Source organism: Lampetra fluviatilis, chromosome 70 (assembly GCF_964198595.1).
Source record: "Lampetra fluviatilis chromosome 70, kcLamFluv1.1, whole genome shotgun sequence".
Taxonomy (NCBI): domain Eukaryota; kingdom Metazoa; phylum Chordata; class Hyperoartia; order Petromyzontiformes; family Petromyzontidae; genus Lampetra; species Lampetra fluviatilis.
In genome coordinates, this window is record NC_136344.1 from 1343277 (window position 1) to 1360776 (window position 17500).

Here is a 17500-nt window from a genome sequence, read left to right on the forward strand (position 1 = left end):
TGGTGTGTGTGTGTCACGCTGTGTGTGTTGTGTGTCACGCTGTGTGTGTTGTGTCACGCTGTGTGTGTGTGTGTCACGCTGTGTGTGTGGTGTGTGTCACGCTGTGTGTGTGTGTGTCACGCTGTGTGTGTGTGTCACGCTGTGTGTGTGTCACCTGTGTGTGTGTCACGCTGTGTGTGTGTCCCTGTGTGTGTCACGCTGTGTGTGTGTGTGTGTCACGCTGTGTGTGTGTGTGTCACGCTGTGTGTGTGTGTGTCACGCTGTGTGTGTGTGTGTCACGCTGTGTGTGTGTGTCACGCTGTGTGTGTGTGTCACGCTGTGTGTGTGTGTGTCACGCTGTGTGTGTGTGTGTGTCACGCTGTGTGTGTTGTGTGTGTCACGCTGTGTGTGTGTGTGTGTCACGCTGTGTGTGTGTGTCACGCTGTGTGTGTGTGTGTGTCACGCTGTGTGTGTGTGTGTGTGTCACGCTGTGTGTGTGTGTGTGTCACGCTGTGTGTGTGTGTCACGCTGTGTGTGTGTGTTCACGCTGTGTGTGTGTGTCACGCTGTGTGTGTGTGTGTCACGCTGTGTGTGTGTGTCACGCTGTGTGTGTGTGTGTCACGCTGTGTGTGTGTGTGTCACGCTGTGTGTGTGTGTGTCACGCTGTGTGTGTGTGTGTCACGCTGTGTGTGTGTGTGTGTCACGCTGTGTGTGTGTGTGTGTCACGCGCTGTGTGTGTGTGTGTGTCACGCTGTGTGTGTGTGTGTCACGCTGTGTGTGTGTGTGTCACGCTGTGTGTGTGTGTCACGCTGTGTGTGTGTGTCACGCTGTGTGTGTGTGTCACGCTGTGTGTGTGTGTGTCACGCTGTGTGTGTGTGTGTGTCACGCTGTGTGTGTGTGTGTCACGCTGTGTGTGTGTGTGTCACGCTGTGTGTGTGTGTGTGTCACGCTGTGTGTGTGTGTGTCACGCTGTGTGTGTCGTGTGTGTGTGTCACGCTGTGTGTGTGTGTGTCACGCTGTGTGTGTGTGTCGTCACGCTGTGTGTGTGTGTCACGCTGTGTGTGTGGTGTCACGCTGTGTGTGTGTGTGTCACGCTGTGTGTGTGTGTCACGCTGTGTGTGTCCTGTGTGTGGTGTCACGCTGGTGTGTGTGTGTCACGCTGTGTGTGTGTGTCACGCTGTGTGTGTGTGTGTGTCACGCTGTGTGTGTGTGTGTCACGCTGTGTGTGTGTGTCACGCTGTGTGTGTGTGTCACGCTGTGTGTGTGTGTGTCACGCTGTGTGTGTGTGTCACGCTGTGTGTGTGTGTGTGTCACGCTGTGTGTGTGTGTGTCACGCTGTGTGTGTGTGTCACGCTGTGTGTGTGCCCTGTGTGTGTGTCACGCTGTGTGTGCCCTGTGTGTGTGTCACGCTGTGTGTGTGTGTGTCACCTGTGTGTGTGTGTCACGCTGTGTGTGTGTGCCCTGTGTTCACGCTGTGTGTGTGTGTCACGCTGTGTGTGTGTGTGTCACGCTGTGTGTGTGTGTGTCACGCTGTGTGTGTGTGTGTCACGCTGTGTGGTGTGTGTCACGCTGTGTGTGTGTGTGTGTCACGCTGTGTGTGTGTGTGTCACGCTGTGTGTGTTGTGTCACGCTGTGTGTGTGTGTCACGCTGTGTGTGTGTGTGTCACGCTGTGTGTGTGTGTCACGCTGTGTGTGTGTGTGTGTCACGCTGTGTTGTGTGTGTGTCACGCTGTGTGTGTGTGTCACGCTGTGTGTGTTGTTGTGTCACGCTGTGTGTGTGTGTGTGTCACGCTGTGTGTGTGTGTCACACGCTGTGTGTGTGTGTCACGCTGTGTGTGTGTGTGTCACGCTGTGTGTGTGTGTCACGCTGTGTGTGTGTGTGTCACGCTGTGTGTGTGTGTCACGCTGTGTGTGTGTGTCACGCTGTGTGTGTGTGTGTCACGCTGTGTGTGTGTGTGTCACGCTGTGTGTGTGTGTGTCACGCTGTGTGTGTGTCACCTGTGTGTGTGTGTGTGTCACGCTGTGTGTGTGTGTGTCACGCTGTGTGTGTGTGTCACGCTGTGTGTGTTGTGTGTGTCACGCTGTGTGTGTGTGTGTCACGCTGTGTGTGTGTGTGTCACGCTGTGTGTGTGTGTCACGCTGTGTTGTGTGTGTGTGTCACGCTGTGTGTGTGTGTGTGTGTGTGTCACGCTGTGTGTGTGTGTGTGTCACGCTGTGTGGTGTGTGTGTCACGCTGTGTGTGTGTGTCACGCTGTGTGTGTGTGTGTTGTCACGCGTGTGTGTCGTGTGTGTCACGCTGTGTGTGTGTGTCACGCTGTGTGTGTGTGTGTCACGCTGTGTGTGTGTGTCACGCTGTGTGTGTGTCACGCTGTGTGTGTGTGTCACGCTGTGTGTGTGTGTCACGCTGTGTGTGTGTGTCACGCTGTGTGTGTGTTGTGTCACGCTGTGTGTGTGTGTCACGCTGTGTGTGTGTCACGCTGTGTGTGTCACGCTGTGTGTGTGTGTCACGCTGTGTGTGTGTGTCGCTGTGTGTGTGTGTGTCACGCTGTGTGTGTGTGTCACGCTGTGTGTGTGTGTCACGCTGTGTGTGTGTGTCACGCTGTGTGTGTGTGTCACGCTGTGTGTGGTGTGTGTCACGCTGTGTGTGTGTGTGTCACGCTGTGTGTGTGTGTGTCACGCTGTGTGTGTGTGTCACGCTGTGTGTGTGTGTGTGTCACGCTGTGTGTGTGTGTCACGCTGTGTGTCTTGTGTGTGTGTCACGCTGTGTGTGTGTGTCACGCTGTGTGTGTGTGTGTGTCACGCTGTGTGTGTGTGTCACGCTGTGTGTGGTGTGGTCACGCTGTGTGTGTGTGTGTGTCACGCTGTGTGTGTGTGTGTGTCACGCTGTGTGTGTGTGTGTCACGCTGTGTGTGTGTGTCACGCTGTGTGTGTGTGTCACGCTGTGTGTGTGTGTCACGCTGTGTGTGTGTGTGTCACGCTGTGTGTCGTGTGTCACGCTGTGTGTGTGTGTCACGCTGTGTGTGTGTGTCACGCTGTGTGTGTGTGTCACGCTGTGTGTGTGTGTCACGCTGTGTTACGCTGTGTGTGTGTCACGCTGTGTGTGTGTGTCACGCTGTGTGTGTGTGTCACGCTGTGTGTGTGTGTCACGCTGTGTGTGTGTGTCACGCTGTGTGTGTGTGTCACGCTGTGTTGTGTGTGTCACGCTGTGTGTGTGTGTCACGCTGTGTGTGTGTGTCACGCTGTGTGTGTGTGTCACGCTGTGTGTGTGTGTGTCACGCTGTGTGTGTGTGTCCACGCTGTGTGTGTGTGTCACGCCGTGTGTGTGTGTCACGCCGTGTGTGTGTGTCACGCCGTGTGTGTGTGTCACGCCGTGTGTGTGTGTGTCACGCCGTGTGTGTGTGTCACGCCGTGTGTGTGTGTGTCACGCCGTGTGTGTGTGTCACGCCGTGTGTGTGTGTGTCACGCCGTGTGTGTGTGTCACGCTCGTGTGTGTGTGTCACGCCGTGTGTGTGTGTCACGCCGTGTGTGTGTGTCACGCCGTGTGTGTGTCGTCACGCCGTGTGTGTGTGTCACGCCGTGTGTGTGTGTCACGCCGTGTGTGTGTGTCACGCCGTGTGTGTGTGTCACGCCGTGTGTGTGTGTCACGCCGTGTGTGTGTGTCACGCCGTGTGTGTGTGTCACGCCGTGTGTGTGTGTGTCACGCCGTGTGTGTGTGTCACGCCGTGTGTGTGTGTCACGCCGTGTGTGTGTGTCACGCCGTGTGTGTGTGTCACTGTGTGTGCGCTGTCACGCTGTGTGTGTGTGTCACGCTGTGTGTGTGTGTGTCACGCTTGTGTGTGTGTGTGTCACGCTGTGTGTGTGTGTGTGTCACGCTGCTGTGTGTGTGTGTGTGTCACGCTGTGTGCGTGTGTGTGTCACTGTGTGTGCGCTGTCAGGCTGTGTGTGTGTGTGTCACGCTGTGTGTGTGTGTGTGTCACGCTGTGTGTGTGTGTCACGCTGTGTGTGTGTGTCACGCTGTGTGTGTGTGTGTCACGCTGTGTGTGTGTGTGTGTCACTGTGTGCGTGTGTGTGTGTGTCACTGTGTGTGCGCTGTCACGCTGTGTGCGTGTGTGTGTCACGCTGTGTGCGTGTGTGTGTCACGCTGTGTGCGTGTGTGTGTCACGCTGTGTGCGTGTGTGTGTCACTGTGTGTGCGCTGTCACGCTGTACTCTCACTCGCTGTGCTGTCACGACCGTGGTGATGGTGGTGCTGGCCGTTGTAGTGGTGGCTGTGGTGATGGCGGCGATGATGGTGGCGATGATGGTGATGGCTGTGGTTATGATGGTTATGGTGGTGATGGTGCCGCGGTGGTGACGGCGGTGGTGGTGGTGACGGTGGTTTGCCGTGAGCAGGACCCACATGCAGGACCTGAAGGACGTCACCAACAACGTTCACTACGAGAACTTCCGCAGCCGCCAGTTGGCGTCCGTCGCCTGTAACTCCTCCGACAACAACAAGGGCAGAGGACAGCTCTCCAAGTGAGGGGGGGGGGTGGTGACGGGGGGGGGGGGGGTGCTGTTGTGACACTGACACGCTGACAGTGACACACAGTGACGCACTGACAGTGACACACTGACAGTGACACACTGACAGTGACACACAGTGACGCACTGACAGTGACACACTGACAGTGACACACAGTGACGCACTGACAGTGACACACTGACAGTGACACACTGACAGTGACACACAGTGACACGCTGACAGTGACACGCTGGCAGTGACACGCTGGACAGTGACGCGAATGCCCGGCCCTCCTCCCGCTGTGTGCCAGCCGGAGCCCCATGGAGCAGATGGAGGAGGAGCGGCGAGCTCACGAGCACAAGATGAGGAAGATGGAGCTCGAGATGGAGCACGTGTTCGCGCTCAAGGTCGAGGAGAAGCTGCAGAAGCTCAGGGACTCGGAGGGCGACGTCAGTGGACGCACGCGCACACACACGCACGCACGCACATGCATGCACACACACACGCACAGACACACACACGCACGCACACACATATGCACATACACACAACGCATGCACGCGCACACACACATGCACGCGCACACACACATGCACGCACGCGCACACATGCAAGCGCACATGCGCAGACATGCACGCACACACGCACACACACGTGCACACACACGTGCACGCACACGTGCACACTCACGTGCACACATTCACGTGCACACACACGCACGGGCGTCATGATCGGTTGCATTGCGGTTACGGTTGTGTTGCAGTTGCAGCCGTTTCAACCTCTCTCCCACCTCCCCAACACCACCCACCACCTCACTCACACCACCACCACACCACCCCCCCCATCGTCTCCCACCCACCACCTCCCCAACACCACCCACCACCTCACTCACACCACCACCCCCCCACCACCACTCCCCCGCTCCCTGCCCCCACCTCCACCACCACCCCCCCACCGTCTCCCACCCACCACCCCCCCAACACCACCCACCCCCACACCACTCCCCTCCTCCCACCCACCACCACCCCCCCACCGTCTCCCCACCCACCCACCCACCACCCCCCCACAGCTGCATCGTCGTCACGAGCAGATGCGCAAGAACATGGAGGCGCAGAGCCGCGAGCTGGAGGACCGCCGTCGCCACTTTGAGGAGGAGAAGGCGGCGTGGGAGAGCCAGATGCACCTGCTGGAGCAGCAGCAGCGGGCCGAGGGCACGCGGTAAACACGCCCCTGGGGGGGGGTGGGGGGGGGTGGGGGGGGTGGGGGGTGGTGGTGGGGGGGGGGGGCACTGGTCGCGCCTTGTCCAGATCGCCATCTACGGAAGGAACTTCTTCCTCTTCATTCTCTTACTCCCTCTGCTCCCTCCTCCCTCTGCTCCCCTCCCTCCCCTCCCCTCCTCCCTTCTTCTCTTTCTCTGTGTGTGTGTGTGTGTGCCCGCTCTCTCTCTGTGTGTGTGTGTGCCCTGTGTTGTGTGTGTGTGTGCCCGCTCTCTCTCTGTGTGTGTGTGTGCCCTGTGTTGTGTGTGTGTGTGCCCGCTCTCTCTGTGTGTGTGTGTGTGCCCGCTCTCTCTGTGTGTGTGTGTGTGCCCGCTCTCTCTCTGTGTGTGTGTGTGCCCTGTGTTGTGTGTGTGTGTGCCCGCTCTCTCTCTGTGTGTGTGTGTGCCCTGTGTTGTGTGTGTGTGTGCCCGCTCTCTCTGGGTGTGTGTGTGTGTGCCCGCTCTGTGTGTGTGTGTGTGTGCCCTGTGTGTTGTGTGTGTGTGTGCCGCTCTCTCTGTGTGTGTGTGTGTGCCCGCTCTCTCTGTGTGTGTGTGCCCTGTGTTGTGTGTGTGTGTGCCCGCTCTCTGTGTGTGTGTGTGTGTGTGCCCTGTGTTGTGTGTGTGTGTGCCCGCTCTCTCTCTGTGTGTGTGTGTGTGTGTGCCCGCTCTCTCTGGGTGTGTGTGTGTGTGTGTGCCCGCTCTCTCTGTGTGTGTGTGCCCTGTGTTGTGTGTGTGTGTGCCCGCTCTCTCTCTCTGTGTGTGTGTGTGTGCCCTGTGTTGTGTGTGTGTGTGCCCTGTGTTGTGTGTGTGTGTGCCCGCGCTCTCTGTGTGGTGTGTGTGCCCGCTCTCTGTGTGTGTGTGTGCCCTGTGTTGTGTTGTGTGTGTGCCCTGTGTTGTGTGTGTGTGTGCCCGCGCTCTCTGTGTGTGTGTGTGCCCGCTCTCTGTGTGTGTGTGTGCCCTGTGTTTGTGTGTGTGTGTGCCCTGTGTTGTGTGTGTGTGTGCCCGCGCTCTCTGTGTGTGTGTGTGCCCGCTCTCTCTGTGTGTGTGTGTGTGTGTGCCCTGTGTTGTGCTGTGTGTGTTGCCCGCTCTCTCTCTGTGTGTGTGTGTGTGCCCTGTGTTGTGTGTGTGTGTGCCCGCTCTCTCTCTGTGTGTGTGTGTGTGTGCCCCGCTCTCTCTGGGTGTGTGTGTGTGTGCCCTGTGTTGTGTGTGTGTGTGTGCCCGCTCTCTCTGTGTGTGTGTGCCCTGTGTTGTGTGTGTGTGTGCCCGCTCTCTCTGTGTGTGTGTGTGTGCCCTGTGTTGTGTGTGTGTGTGCCCGCTCTCTGTGTGTGTGTGTGTGCCCTGTGTTGTGTGTGTGTGTGCCCGCTCTCTGTGTGTGTGTTGTGCCCTGTGTTGTGTGTGTGTGTGGCTCCGCTCTCTGTGTGTGTGTGTGTGCCCTGTGTTGTGTGTGTGTGTGTGTGCCCGCTCTCTGTGTGTGTGTGTGCCCTGTGTTGTGTGTGTGTGTGTGTGCCCGCTCTCTGTGTGTGTGTGCCCTGTGTTGTGTGTGTGTGTGCCCGCTCTCTGTGTGTGTGTGTGCCCTGTGTTGTGTGTGGTGTGCCCGCTCTCTGTGTGTGTGTGTGTGCCCCTGTGTTGTGTGTGTGTGTGCCCGCTCTCTGTGTGTGTGTGTGTGCCCTGTGTTGTGTGTGTGTGTGCCCGCTCTCTGTGTGTGTGTGTGCCCTGTGTTGTGTGTGTGTGTGCCCGCTCTCTGTGTGTGTGTGTGCCCTGTGTTGTGTGTGTGTGTGCCCGCTCTCTGTGTGTGTGTGTGTGTGCCCTGTGTTGTGTTGTGTGTGTGTGTGTCCGCTCTCTCTGTGTGTGTGTGTGCCCCTGTGTTGTGTTGTGTGTGTGTGTGCCCGCTCTCTCTGTGTGTGTGTGTGTGCCCTGTGTTGTGTGTGTGTGTGCCCGCGCTCTCTGTGTGTGTGTGTGTGCCCGCTCTCTGTGTGTGTGCCCTGTGTTGTGTGTGTGTGTGCCCGCTCTCTCTGTGTGTGTGTGTGCCCGCTCTCTCTCTGTGTGTGTGCCCTGTGTGTGTGTGTGTGCCCGCTCTCTCTCTGTGAGTGTGTGTGTGCCCGCTCTCTAACCTCTGTGTGTGTGTGTGTGTGCCCTCTCTCTCTGTGAGTGTGTGTGTGTGTGCCCGCTCTCTCTGTGTGTGTGTGTGCCCGCTCTCTCTCTGTGTGTGTGCCCTGTGTGTGTGTGTGTGCCCGCTCTCTCTCTGTGAGTGTGTGAGTGTGTGCCTGCTCTCTAACCTCTGTTGTGTGTGCCCGCTCTCTCTGTGTGTGTGTGCCCTGTGTGTGTGTGTGCTCTCTCTCTCTGTGCGTGTCGCAGGACTCTGGAGAGAAACAAAAAGAAGAACAAGATTTTCTAGACTCCCCCGCACGGTCGCCCGGCGACGTCTCCCGGCTCGACTCTCCCTGCCGCTGTCCCTCTCATCGTCGCCACCACCACCACCCCCCCACCACCCCTCCCCTCAATCTCTCATCACTCAGTACCCCGCACCTCGTCCCTCTCATTACCTGCGTTGCGTGTCGCACGTGCACGTGCGTGCGTGCACGTGCGTGCGTGCACGGTGAACTTTTTTGGCACCACCGCATGCATCCAAGTCTGTGGGTCTCTGTGTGAGTCTGTGGGTCTCTGTGTGTGAGTCTGTGTCTTGTATGAGTCTGTGTCTTGTGTGAGAAGCCTGTGGGTCTCTGTGCGAGTCTGTGGGTCTCTGTTGTGTGAGTCTGTGGGTCTCTGTGTGCATCTGTGGGTCTCTGCTGTGCGAGTCTGTGGGTCTCTGCTGTGAGTATGTGGGTCTCTGTGTGAGTCTGTGGGTCTCTGCTGTGCGAGTCTGTGGGTCTCTGCTGTGCGAGTTTGTGGGTCTCTGCTGTGCGAGTCTGTGGGTCTCTGCTGTGCGAGTCTGTGGGTCCTCTGCTGTGCGAGTCTGTGGGTCTCTGCTGTGCGAGTCTGTGGGTCTCTGCTGTGCGAGTCTGTGGGTCTCTGCTGTGCGAGTCTGTGGGTCTCTGCTGTGTGAGTCTGTGGGTCTCTGCTGTGTGAGTCTGTGGGTCTCTGCTGTGTGAGTCTGTGTCTCTGTGTGAGTCTCGATGTATGTTGAACTTCTTTTGCGCCGTACATGGCCAACCGCGCAAATCGGAGGTGCGGGCGGGGGGAAGGATAACAAACTACACGACAACAACAACAACAACAAAAAGCAGTTCTAAACAAATGAATTAGTCAATGTAGATGATGAACGACGACGATGATTTACAAGTGCATCATAGCTCCCAGTGGCTTCCCGCTATCGTCAGGGGAAGAGCGTTCCAGACGGCCACAGAAGCAGCGCAGCCTGAAAGCGCTCCGAGCGCGGTGACCCACCAGCTTTGTTTGACGGCTCCCCTCCCATCCCCCCCCCCCCCCCTCTCATCCCTTCCCTCCCTCTCATCCCCCCCCTTCTCATCCCCCCTCTCCCCTCTCATCCCCCCCCCCTCCTCCTCACCCCCCCCCCCTCATTCCCCCCCACCCTCATCATCCCCCCCCTCTCATCCCCCCCCTCTCATCCCTCTCTCTCACTCACCCCCCCTCCTCTCATTCCCCCCACCCTCTCATCCCACCCCCCACCCTCTCATCCCCCCCCCCCTCTCATCACCCCCCTCTCCTCTCCCTCTCATCCCCCCCCTTCTCATCCCCCCCTCTCATCCCTCCCTCTCACCCCCCCCCTCTCATCCCCCCCCTCTCACCCCCCCCTCTCATCCCCCCCTCTCACCCCCCCTCTCTCATCCCTCCTCATCCCTATCTCCCCTCCCATCCCTCTCATCCCTCCCATCCTTCCTCTCTCATCCCCCCCCTCACTCAGTAACTCTCCCCACCGCCACCATCATAACCCCCCCCCCTCCATTCCCCCTTCAATCGACCGTGGCCGCTAGTGCAGCCTATGGAGCGCTGTTTGGCCAAAGTGACTCTTTAACTGTAAATTGTAGTAGTGGTGGTGGTGGTTGTTGTTATCGGTGTGTGTGGTGTGTGTGTGTACGTATTGTTTGTTTCGCTGTAGACTTGAAGTGTTACTGCAGGGCGGTAGGCCGCTCCTCGCACGAGAAGGGAACGCGACGCTCGCCCAAACATTGAAGCCATAGGCGGTCTGTGCTTTTGTGGCACGCACGCACGTACACACACAGGCACGGACACACACACACGGGCACACACATACACACACAGGCACACACAGGCACGCACGTACACACAAGGGCATGGACACACACACACGGGCACACACAGGCACGCACGTACATACACACAGGCACGCACAGGCACGGACACACACGCATACACACACAGACACACGTACACACACAGGCATACACACAGGCACGCACATACACACACAGGCATGGACACACACGCACATACACATACACACACAGGCATGGACACACGCAGGCACGCATGCATGTACACACACGCACGCATGTACACACACAGGCACGCACATACACACACAGGCACGGACACACACACACACAGGCACGCACATACACACACAGGCACGGACACACACAGGCACGCACATACACACACAGGCACGGACACACACAGGCACGCACACATGTACACGCACACAGGCACGCACGCATGTACACACACAGGCACGCACGCATGTACACACACGCACGCACATACACACACAGGCACGGGGACACACACAGGCACACGCACACAGGCACGCACACATGTACACGCACACAGGCACGCACGCATGTACACACACAGGCACGCACGCATGTACACACACAGGCACGCACATACACACACAGGCACGGACACACACACACACAGGCACGCACGTACACACACACACACAGACACGGACACACACAGGCACGGGGACACACACAGGCACACGCACACGCGTATACACATGTACACGTACATACACGCACACGTACACACGCGTATACAAAGACAAAGATCCCCCGTATAGCCTGAACAACACGGACTGTTGGGGCAAGTGCTGTCAGCGAGCAGCACCTATGAAGGCCGTCAAGGCACACGAGGGGGTGCGTGGCCAACACCACGCCCGGCCGCCTTTGTCTCCCCCAGTGGCACCAGGTACTCATTTGAGGCCGAGTCGACCTAGGGGAGGCCCAGGACCGTCACTACCTGGCCGTGAGCGGGGAATCGAACTCTGGTCGCCGGGTTCGTAGCGCTAACCGCTATGCTACCGCTCCCCCACAAACGCACACGTACACACACACGTACACACACACACACGCGTACACGCACACACGTACACACCTAAACCTACACACGGACACGTGTACACGCGCACACATACACACCTAAACCTACACGCACACACGGACACACACGCGTACACGCACACACACGTACACACGTGTATACGCACACACGTAAACACTCACGTACACACGGACACGTGTACACGCACACACCTAAACCTACACACGCACACACGTACACACCTAAACCTACACACGGACAGACGCAGCTGGTGTTGGAGATGCTGCATCCAGCGGTCGCGCGTTTATTCTCGTGGCCTCGCTGTCGAGACGCGGGTGAGACACGGCTGATGCGTATGTACGAGACACCAGGGGGGTGTGTGTGGGTACGCTCACTAGTGAGACACCACTGGTGATGTCCGGCTAGTGAGTGTACACACAATCACTAGTCAGACAAAACAAGTTTGTAAGCTCACGAGTGAGATATACCACTGGTGGTGTCTGACTAGTGAGTGCACACACTCACGTGTGTACGAGACACCACAGGGTTGTGTGGTACACTCACTAGTTGGACACAACAAGTGTGTAAGCTCACGAGTGAAACAGACATCAATGGGTGTGTAAGCTCACGAGTGAGATATACCACTGGTGATGTCTGACTAGTGAGCGTGCACACACTACACGCTCGCTAGCGAGACACTGACTAGTGAGTGTGAGCTCGCTAGCGAGACGAGCGGTCTTCGTCTGCCTGTCGTTTGTACGGCCCGTCTTGGTTTGTATCACTCCGTCGCGTTGGTTGCATCACCTCGTTTGTATTACACAGCCCGCCACCGGGGCCCCACTCTTCGTTGTGTCACCGCCTGCCCGTCAGTATTACAACGCGTGCCGCTTGCACGCCCCAACCTCCCCCTCCTCCACCGCTGTCTCGTCCTCGTTCGCGTGCCGTTGTCTCTCGCCGCCTCGTTCGCGTGCCGTCTGCTCGCCTGCCTGCCTGCCTGCGTGTGTGTGTGCATGCCTACCTGCCTGTGTGCGTGCCTGCCTGCGTGTGTGTGTGCATGCCTACCTGCCTGTGTGCGTGCCTGCCTGCGTGTGTGTGTGCATGCCTGCCTTGCCTGTGTGCGTGCCTGCGTGTGTGCATGCCTGCCTGCCTGTGTGCGTGCCTGCCTGCCTGCGTGTGCGTGCCTGTCTTCATACCTGCGTGCGTGTGCCTGCGTGCCTGTCTTCGTACCTGCGTGCCTGCGTGTGTGTGTGCCTGCGTGTGTGCCTGCGTGTGTGCCTGCGTGTGTGCCTGCGTGTGCATGTGCCTGCATGTGCCTGCGTGTGTGTGCGTACGCGTGCCCATCGTTCGTTCTGCACCGTAGACAAAAGAGTTGAGGCGCGATGCCCGACGTGTCGCGTTGGTTGACCCCCTACTTAAGAGGTTTTTTTTTGCCCCAAGTCCTACCCTGGGCTGGCTGGCTAGGCTCGGCTGGGCTGGCTGGGCTGGGCTGGACTGGTCTGGCTGGGCTAGACTGGCCATAGACTTGTACAGAACCACAGACTTAACATACAGTCGATATCCATAGCTTCGCACACGCACAGACCCATAGACTCCCTTCAGCGACAACTGCTGCCAGCTCATGTGGGGTGAGTATGAAGCGGAGCTCTCTTTATCTCGTCCGGCCACCGATGTGGATGTCGGAGCCACAACCCCCACCCACACCCCGGGCCGGGAGTCGAACCTCGCCCATCGTGTCTGACGTCCCGTTCGCAGCCCCACCACCACAGCGCTCTATTGCTAGCGGGACCGGGGAAACCATCAACAACACACCCAATCACCCTTCCCACACACCCACACCACCTTTCCCACCCACCCTGGTGCTTCAAAAAAAATGTTAACGCACGTGTCAATGAGGACTTGACACGCTTGTCTTGAGACGGCACTTTATTGAAGAAGCGTTCCGCTTGGCATCATGCGAAGATCCCCACCGCAACGGCCGCGAGTCTCCCGCGCATCTCCCTTGTATACCGACGCGAGACGACGCCTCCCCCCCCCCACCTCTCGATCATTTTCACCGACTCTGGATGCTCGCTCCACCGGCAGACTCCAACGGCCTCTTTGCCTGAACACGCTCCCTTCTCGAACGTTCCCGGAACCACCGGTTCCTTCACACTCACAACTGACTCCCCTGTCACTACCTTTCGTGGCCACCAGTCCTTTCACACTTACAACTGACTCCCCTGTCATTACCTCCCGTGGCCACCAGTCCCTTCACACTCACAACTGACTCCCCTGTCATTACCTCCTGTGGCCACCAGTCCCTTCACACTCACAACTGACTCCCCTGTCATTACCTCCTGTGGCCACCAGTCCCTTCACACTGACAACTGACTCCCCTGTCATTACCTCCTGTGGCCACCAGTCCCTTCACACTCACAACTGACTCCCCTGTCATTACCTCCCGTGGCCACCAGTCCCTTCACACTGACAACTGACTCCCCTGTCATTACCTCCCGTGGCCACCAGTCCCTTCACACTGACAACTGACTCCCCTGTCATTACCTCCCGTGGCCACCAGTCCCTTCACACTGACAACTGACTCCCCTGTCATTACCTCCCGTGGCCACCAGTCCCTTCACACTGACAACTGACTCCCCTGTCATTACCTCCCGTGGCCACCAGTCCCTTCACACTGACAACTGACTCCCCTGTCATTACCTCCTGTGGCCACCAGTCCCTTCACACTCACAACTGACTCCCCTGTCGTTACCTCCCGTGGCCACCAGTCCCTTCACACTGACAACTGACTCCCCTGTCATTACCTCCCGTGGCCACCAGGCCCTTCACACTGACAACTGACTCCCCTGTCATTACCTCCCGTGGCCACCAGTCCCTTCACACTGACAACTGACTCCCCTGTCATTACCTCCCGTGGCCACCAGTCCCTTCACACTGACAACTGACTCCCCTGTCATTACCTCCCGTGGCCACCAGTCCCTTCACACTGACAACTGACTCCCCTGTCATTACCTCCCGTGGCCACCAGTCCCTTCACACTGACAACTGACTCCCCTGTCATTACCTCCCGTGGCCACCAGTCCCTTCACACTGACAACTGACTCCCCTGTCATTACCTCCCGTGGCCACCAGTCCCTTCACACTGACAACTGACTCCCCTGTCATTACCTCCCGTGGCCACCAGTCCCTTCACACTCACAACTGACTCCCCTGTCATTACCTCCCGTGGCCACCAGTCCCTTCACACTCACAACTGACTCCCCTGTCGTTACCTCCCGGGGCCACCGGTCCCTTCACACTCACAACTGACTCCCCTGTCATTACCTCCCATGGCCACCAGGCCCTTCACACTCACAACTGACTCCCCTGTCATTACCTCTTGTGGCCACCAGTCCCTTCACACTCACAACTGACTCCCCTGTCATTACCTCCCATGGCCACCAGGCCCTTCGCACTCACAACTGACTCCCCTGTCATTACCTCCCATGGCCACCAGGCCCTTCGCACTCACAACTGACCCCTGTCATTACCTCCTGTGGCCACCAGTCCCTTCACACTCACAACTGACTCCCCTGTCATTACCTCCCATGGCCACCAGGCCCTTCGCACTCACAACTGACTCCCCTGTCATTACCTCCTGTGGCCACCAGTCCCTTCACACTCACAACTGACTCCCCTGTCATTACCTCCCATGGCCACCAGGCCCTTCGCACTCACAACTGACCCCTGTCATTACCTCCCATGGCCACCAGTCCCTTCGCACTCACAACTGACTCCCCTGTCATTACCTCCTGTGGCCACCAGTCCCTTCACACTCACAACTGACTCCCCTGTCATTACCTCCCATGGCCACCAGTCCCTTCACACTCACAACTGACTCCCCTGTCATTACCTCCCATGGCCACCAGGCCCTTCGCACTCACAACTGACTCCCCTGTCATTACCTCCTGTGGCCACCAGTCCCTTCACACTCACAACTGACTCCCCTGTCATTACCTCCCATGGCCACCAGGCCCTTCGCACTCACAACTGACCCCTGTCATTACCTCCCATGGCCACCAGTCCCTTCGCACTCACAACTGACTCCCCTGTCATTACCTCTTGTGGCCACCAGTCCCTTCGCACTCACAACTGACTCCCCTGTCATTACCTCCTGTGGCCACCAGTCCCTTCACACTCACAACTGACTCCCCTGTCATTACCTCCCATGGCCACCAGTCCCTTCACACTCACAACTGACTCCCCTGTCATTACCTCCTGTGGCCACCAGTCCCTTCACACTCACAACTGACTCCCCTGTCATTACCTCCTGTGGCCACCAGGCCCTTCACACTCACAACTGACTCCCCTGTCATTACCTCCCATGGCCACCAGGCCCTTCACACTCACAACTGACTCCCCTGTCATTACCTCCCATGGCCACCAGGCCCTTCACACTCACAACTGACTCCCCTGTCATTACCTCTTGTGGCCACCAGTCCCTTCACACTCACAGCTGACTCCCCTGTCATTACCTCCCGTGGCCACCAGTCCCTTCGCACTCACAACTGACTCCCCTGTCATTACCTCCCGTGGCCACCAGTCCCTTCACACTCACAACTGACTCCCCTGTCATTACCTCCCGTGGCCACCAGTCCCTTCACACTCACAACTGACTCCCCTGTCATTACCTCCCGTGGCCACCAGTCCCTTCACACTCACAACTGACTCCCCTGTCATTACCTCCCATGGCCACCAGGCCCTTCACACTCACAACTGACTCCCCTGTCATTACCTGACCACCCACCCCACTTATCACCCACCTGCCACACCACCCAACCACTTACTCCCCACCCACGTAAGTGGGGGTAAGAGGGGGGGGGGGGTGGTGTTCGTAAGTGGGGGTAAGAGGGGGGGGGGTGTTCGTAAGTGGGGGGGGGGGGTGGTGTTCGTAAGTGGGGGTAAGAGGGGGGGGGGGGTGGTGTTCGTAAGTGGGGGTAAGAGGGGGGGGGGGGTGGTGTTCGTAAGTGGGGGTAAGCGGGGGGGGGGGTGTTCGTAAGTGGGGGACCGCCTGGCCCGTCAGTACCGCTACTCTGCCGCGCGGTGGCGCCGCTTCTCACCCAGCGGCCACCGCCAGCGCCACGACCTCATCCGGAAGCAACTCACGGGACGAGCAGCAGAAAGAGAGACACAGAGAGAGAGGGGGGTGAGTGGGGGGGGGGGGTACAGGCACCTAGCCTGGCACCGTGGTGGTGATGATTTAACAAGCAGAGAGAGAGACACAGAGAGAGAGGGGGGTGAGGAGGGGGGTGAGTGGGGGGGTACACACACCTAGCCTGGCACGGGGGGGGGGGGGTGTTGTACAGGCACCTAGCCTGGCACCGGGGGGTGATGATTTAACAGAAGCAGGGGAAGAGAGAGAGAGAGGGGGGTGAGTGAGGGGGTGTACACACACCTAGCCTGGCACCGTGGTGGTGATTTAATAGAAGCAGGGGGAGAGACACACAGAGAGAGAGGGGGGTGAGTGGGGGTACAGGCACCTAGCCTGGCACCGGGGGGGGTGAGTGGGGGGGTACAGGCACCTAGCCTGGCACCGTGGTGATTCATCAGTGACCCTTCACCTCGTCAGCGTCGTCATCGTCAATGCTTCAATCGATCGCTCATCGGTGCGTCGTGGTCTCTCTCTCTCTGTCTAGGCCCTTTCCCTCACCACCTCGCCACCACCACCACCATCATCACCACCTCCACCTCGCCACCACCACCTCGCCACCACCACCTCATCACCACCACCACCACCTCACCACCACCACCACCTCACCACCACCACCACCTCACCACCACCACCTCACCACCACCACTTCCTCACCACCACCACTTCCTCACCACCACCACCACCTCACCACCACCACCTCGTCACGTGTTATGCGGCGGCCGGGACGAGGCGACGAGGAGGGTCCCTAGGACAGACGAGGTGAGGACATCGAGTGTCAGTGACTGTGTCTGTGTGTGTGTCTGTGTGTGTCACTGTGTGTGTGTCTGTGTGTGTCTGTGTGTGTGTCACTGTGTGTGTGTCACTGTGTGTGTGTCTGTGTGTGTGTCACTGTGTGTGTCTGTGTCACTGTGTGTGTGTCTGTGTGTGTGTGTCTGTGTGTGTGTCTGTCTGTGTGTCTGTGTGTGTGTGTGTGTCACTGTGTGTGTGTCAGTGTGTGTGTGTGTCACTGTGTGTGTCTGTGTCACTGTGTGTGTCTGTGTGTGTGTGCGTGTCTGTGTGTGTGTGTGCGTGTCTGTGTGTACGTGTCTGTGTGTGCGTGTCTGTGTGTGCGTGTCTGTGTGTGCGTGTAACAGGCCAAGTCCGTGGACAGAGTAAATTGGCGAGCCATCGGGAACGTCACTCACTCCTCCTGGCTGCGATGGAGCTGTATTGGTACATGTGAGTAGCCCCACCACCCCCACCACCACCCCCCACTAACCCACCCACCACCACCCCCCACTAACCCACCCACCACCACCCCCCACTAACCCACCCACCACCACCCCCCACTA

At 58.3% G+C, this 17500-nt stretch overlaps 2 protein-coding genes and 1 long non-coding RNA gene across 5 annotated transcripts in view; all 3 read left to right on the forward strand.

The window, feature by feature from the left end:
* Nucleotides 1–4373: 4373 nt before the first annotated feature.
* Nucleotides 4374–8239, forward strand: LOC144952904 (septin-7-like). The gene is made up of 4 exons (XM_078883386.1): nt 4374–4496; nt 4793–4931; nt 5552–5700; nt 8093–8239. The coding sequence occupies exons 1-4, from the start codon at nt 4378–4380 to the stop codon at nt 8130–8132; spliced, it is 447 nt and encodes a 148-aa protein (XP_078739512.1). The 5' UTR covers nt 4374–4377; the 3' UTR covers nt 8133–8239.
* A 1288-nt stretch (nt 8240–9527) lies between these two features.
* LOC144952907 (uncharacterized) lies at nt 9528–11895 on the forward strand. Its single transcript, XR_013640710.1, has 2 exons — nt 9528–10222; nt 10555–11895. It is a non-coding gene; the product is annotated as an uncharacterized LOC144952907 (long non-coding RNA).
* A 4119-nt stretch (nt 11896–16014) lies between these two features.
* LOC144952899 (uncharacterized) overlaps nt 16015–17500 on the forward strand; it is a 7853-nt gene continuing 6367 nt past the window's right edge. Inside the window, exons 1-3 of one of the 3 annotated variants that reach the window (XM_078883379.1) lie at nt 16015–16163; nt 16654–16928; nt 17303–17387. In XM_078883379.1, the coding sequence (XP_078739505.1) occupies nt 17368–17387 (20 nt within the window). In that variant the 5' untranslated portion in view covers nt 16015–16163; nt 16654–16928; nt 17303–17367. Of the gene's footprint in view, nt 16164–16460; nt 16478–16525; nt 16624–16653; nt 16929–17302; nt 17388–17500 lie in introns of those variants that run through there. The other 2 variants (XM_078883380.1, XM_078883381.1) reach the window with 2 other exon arrangements.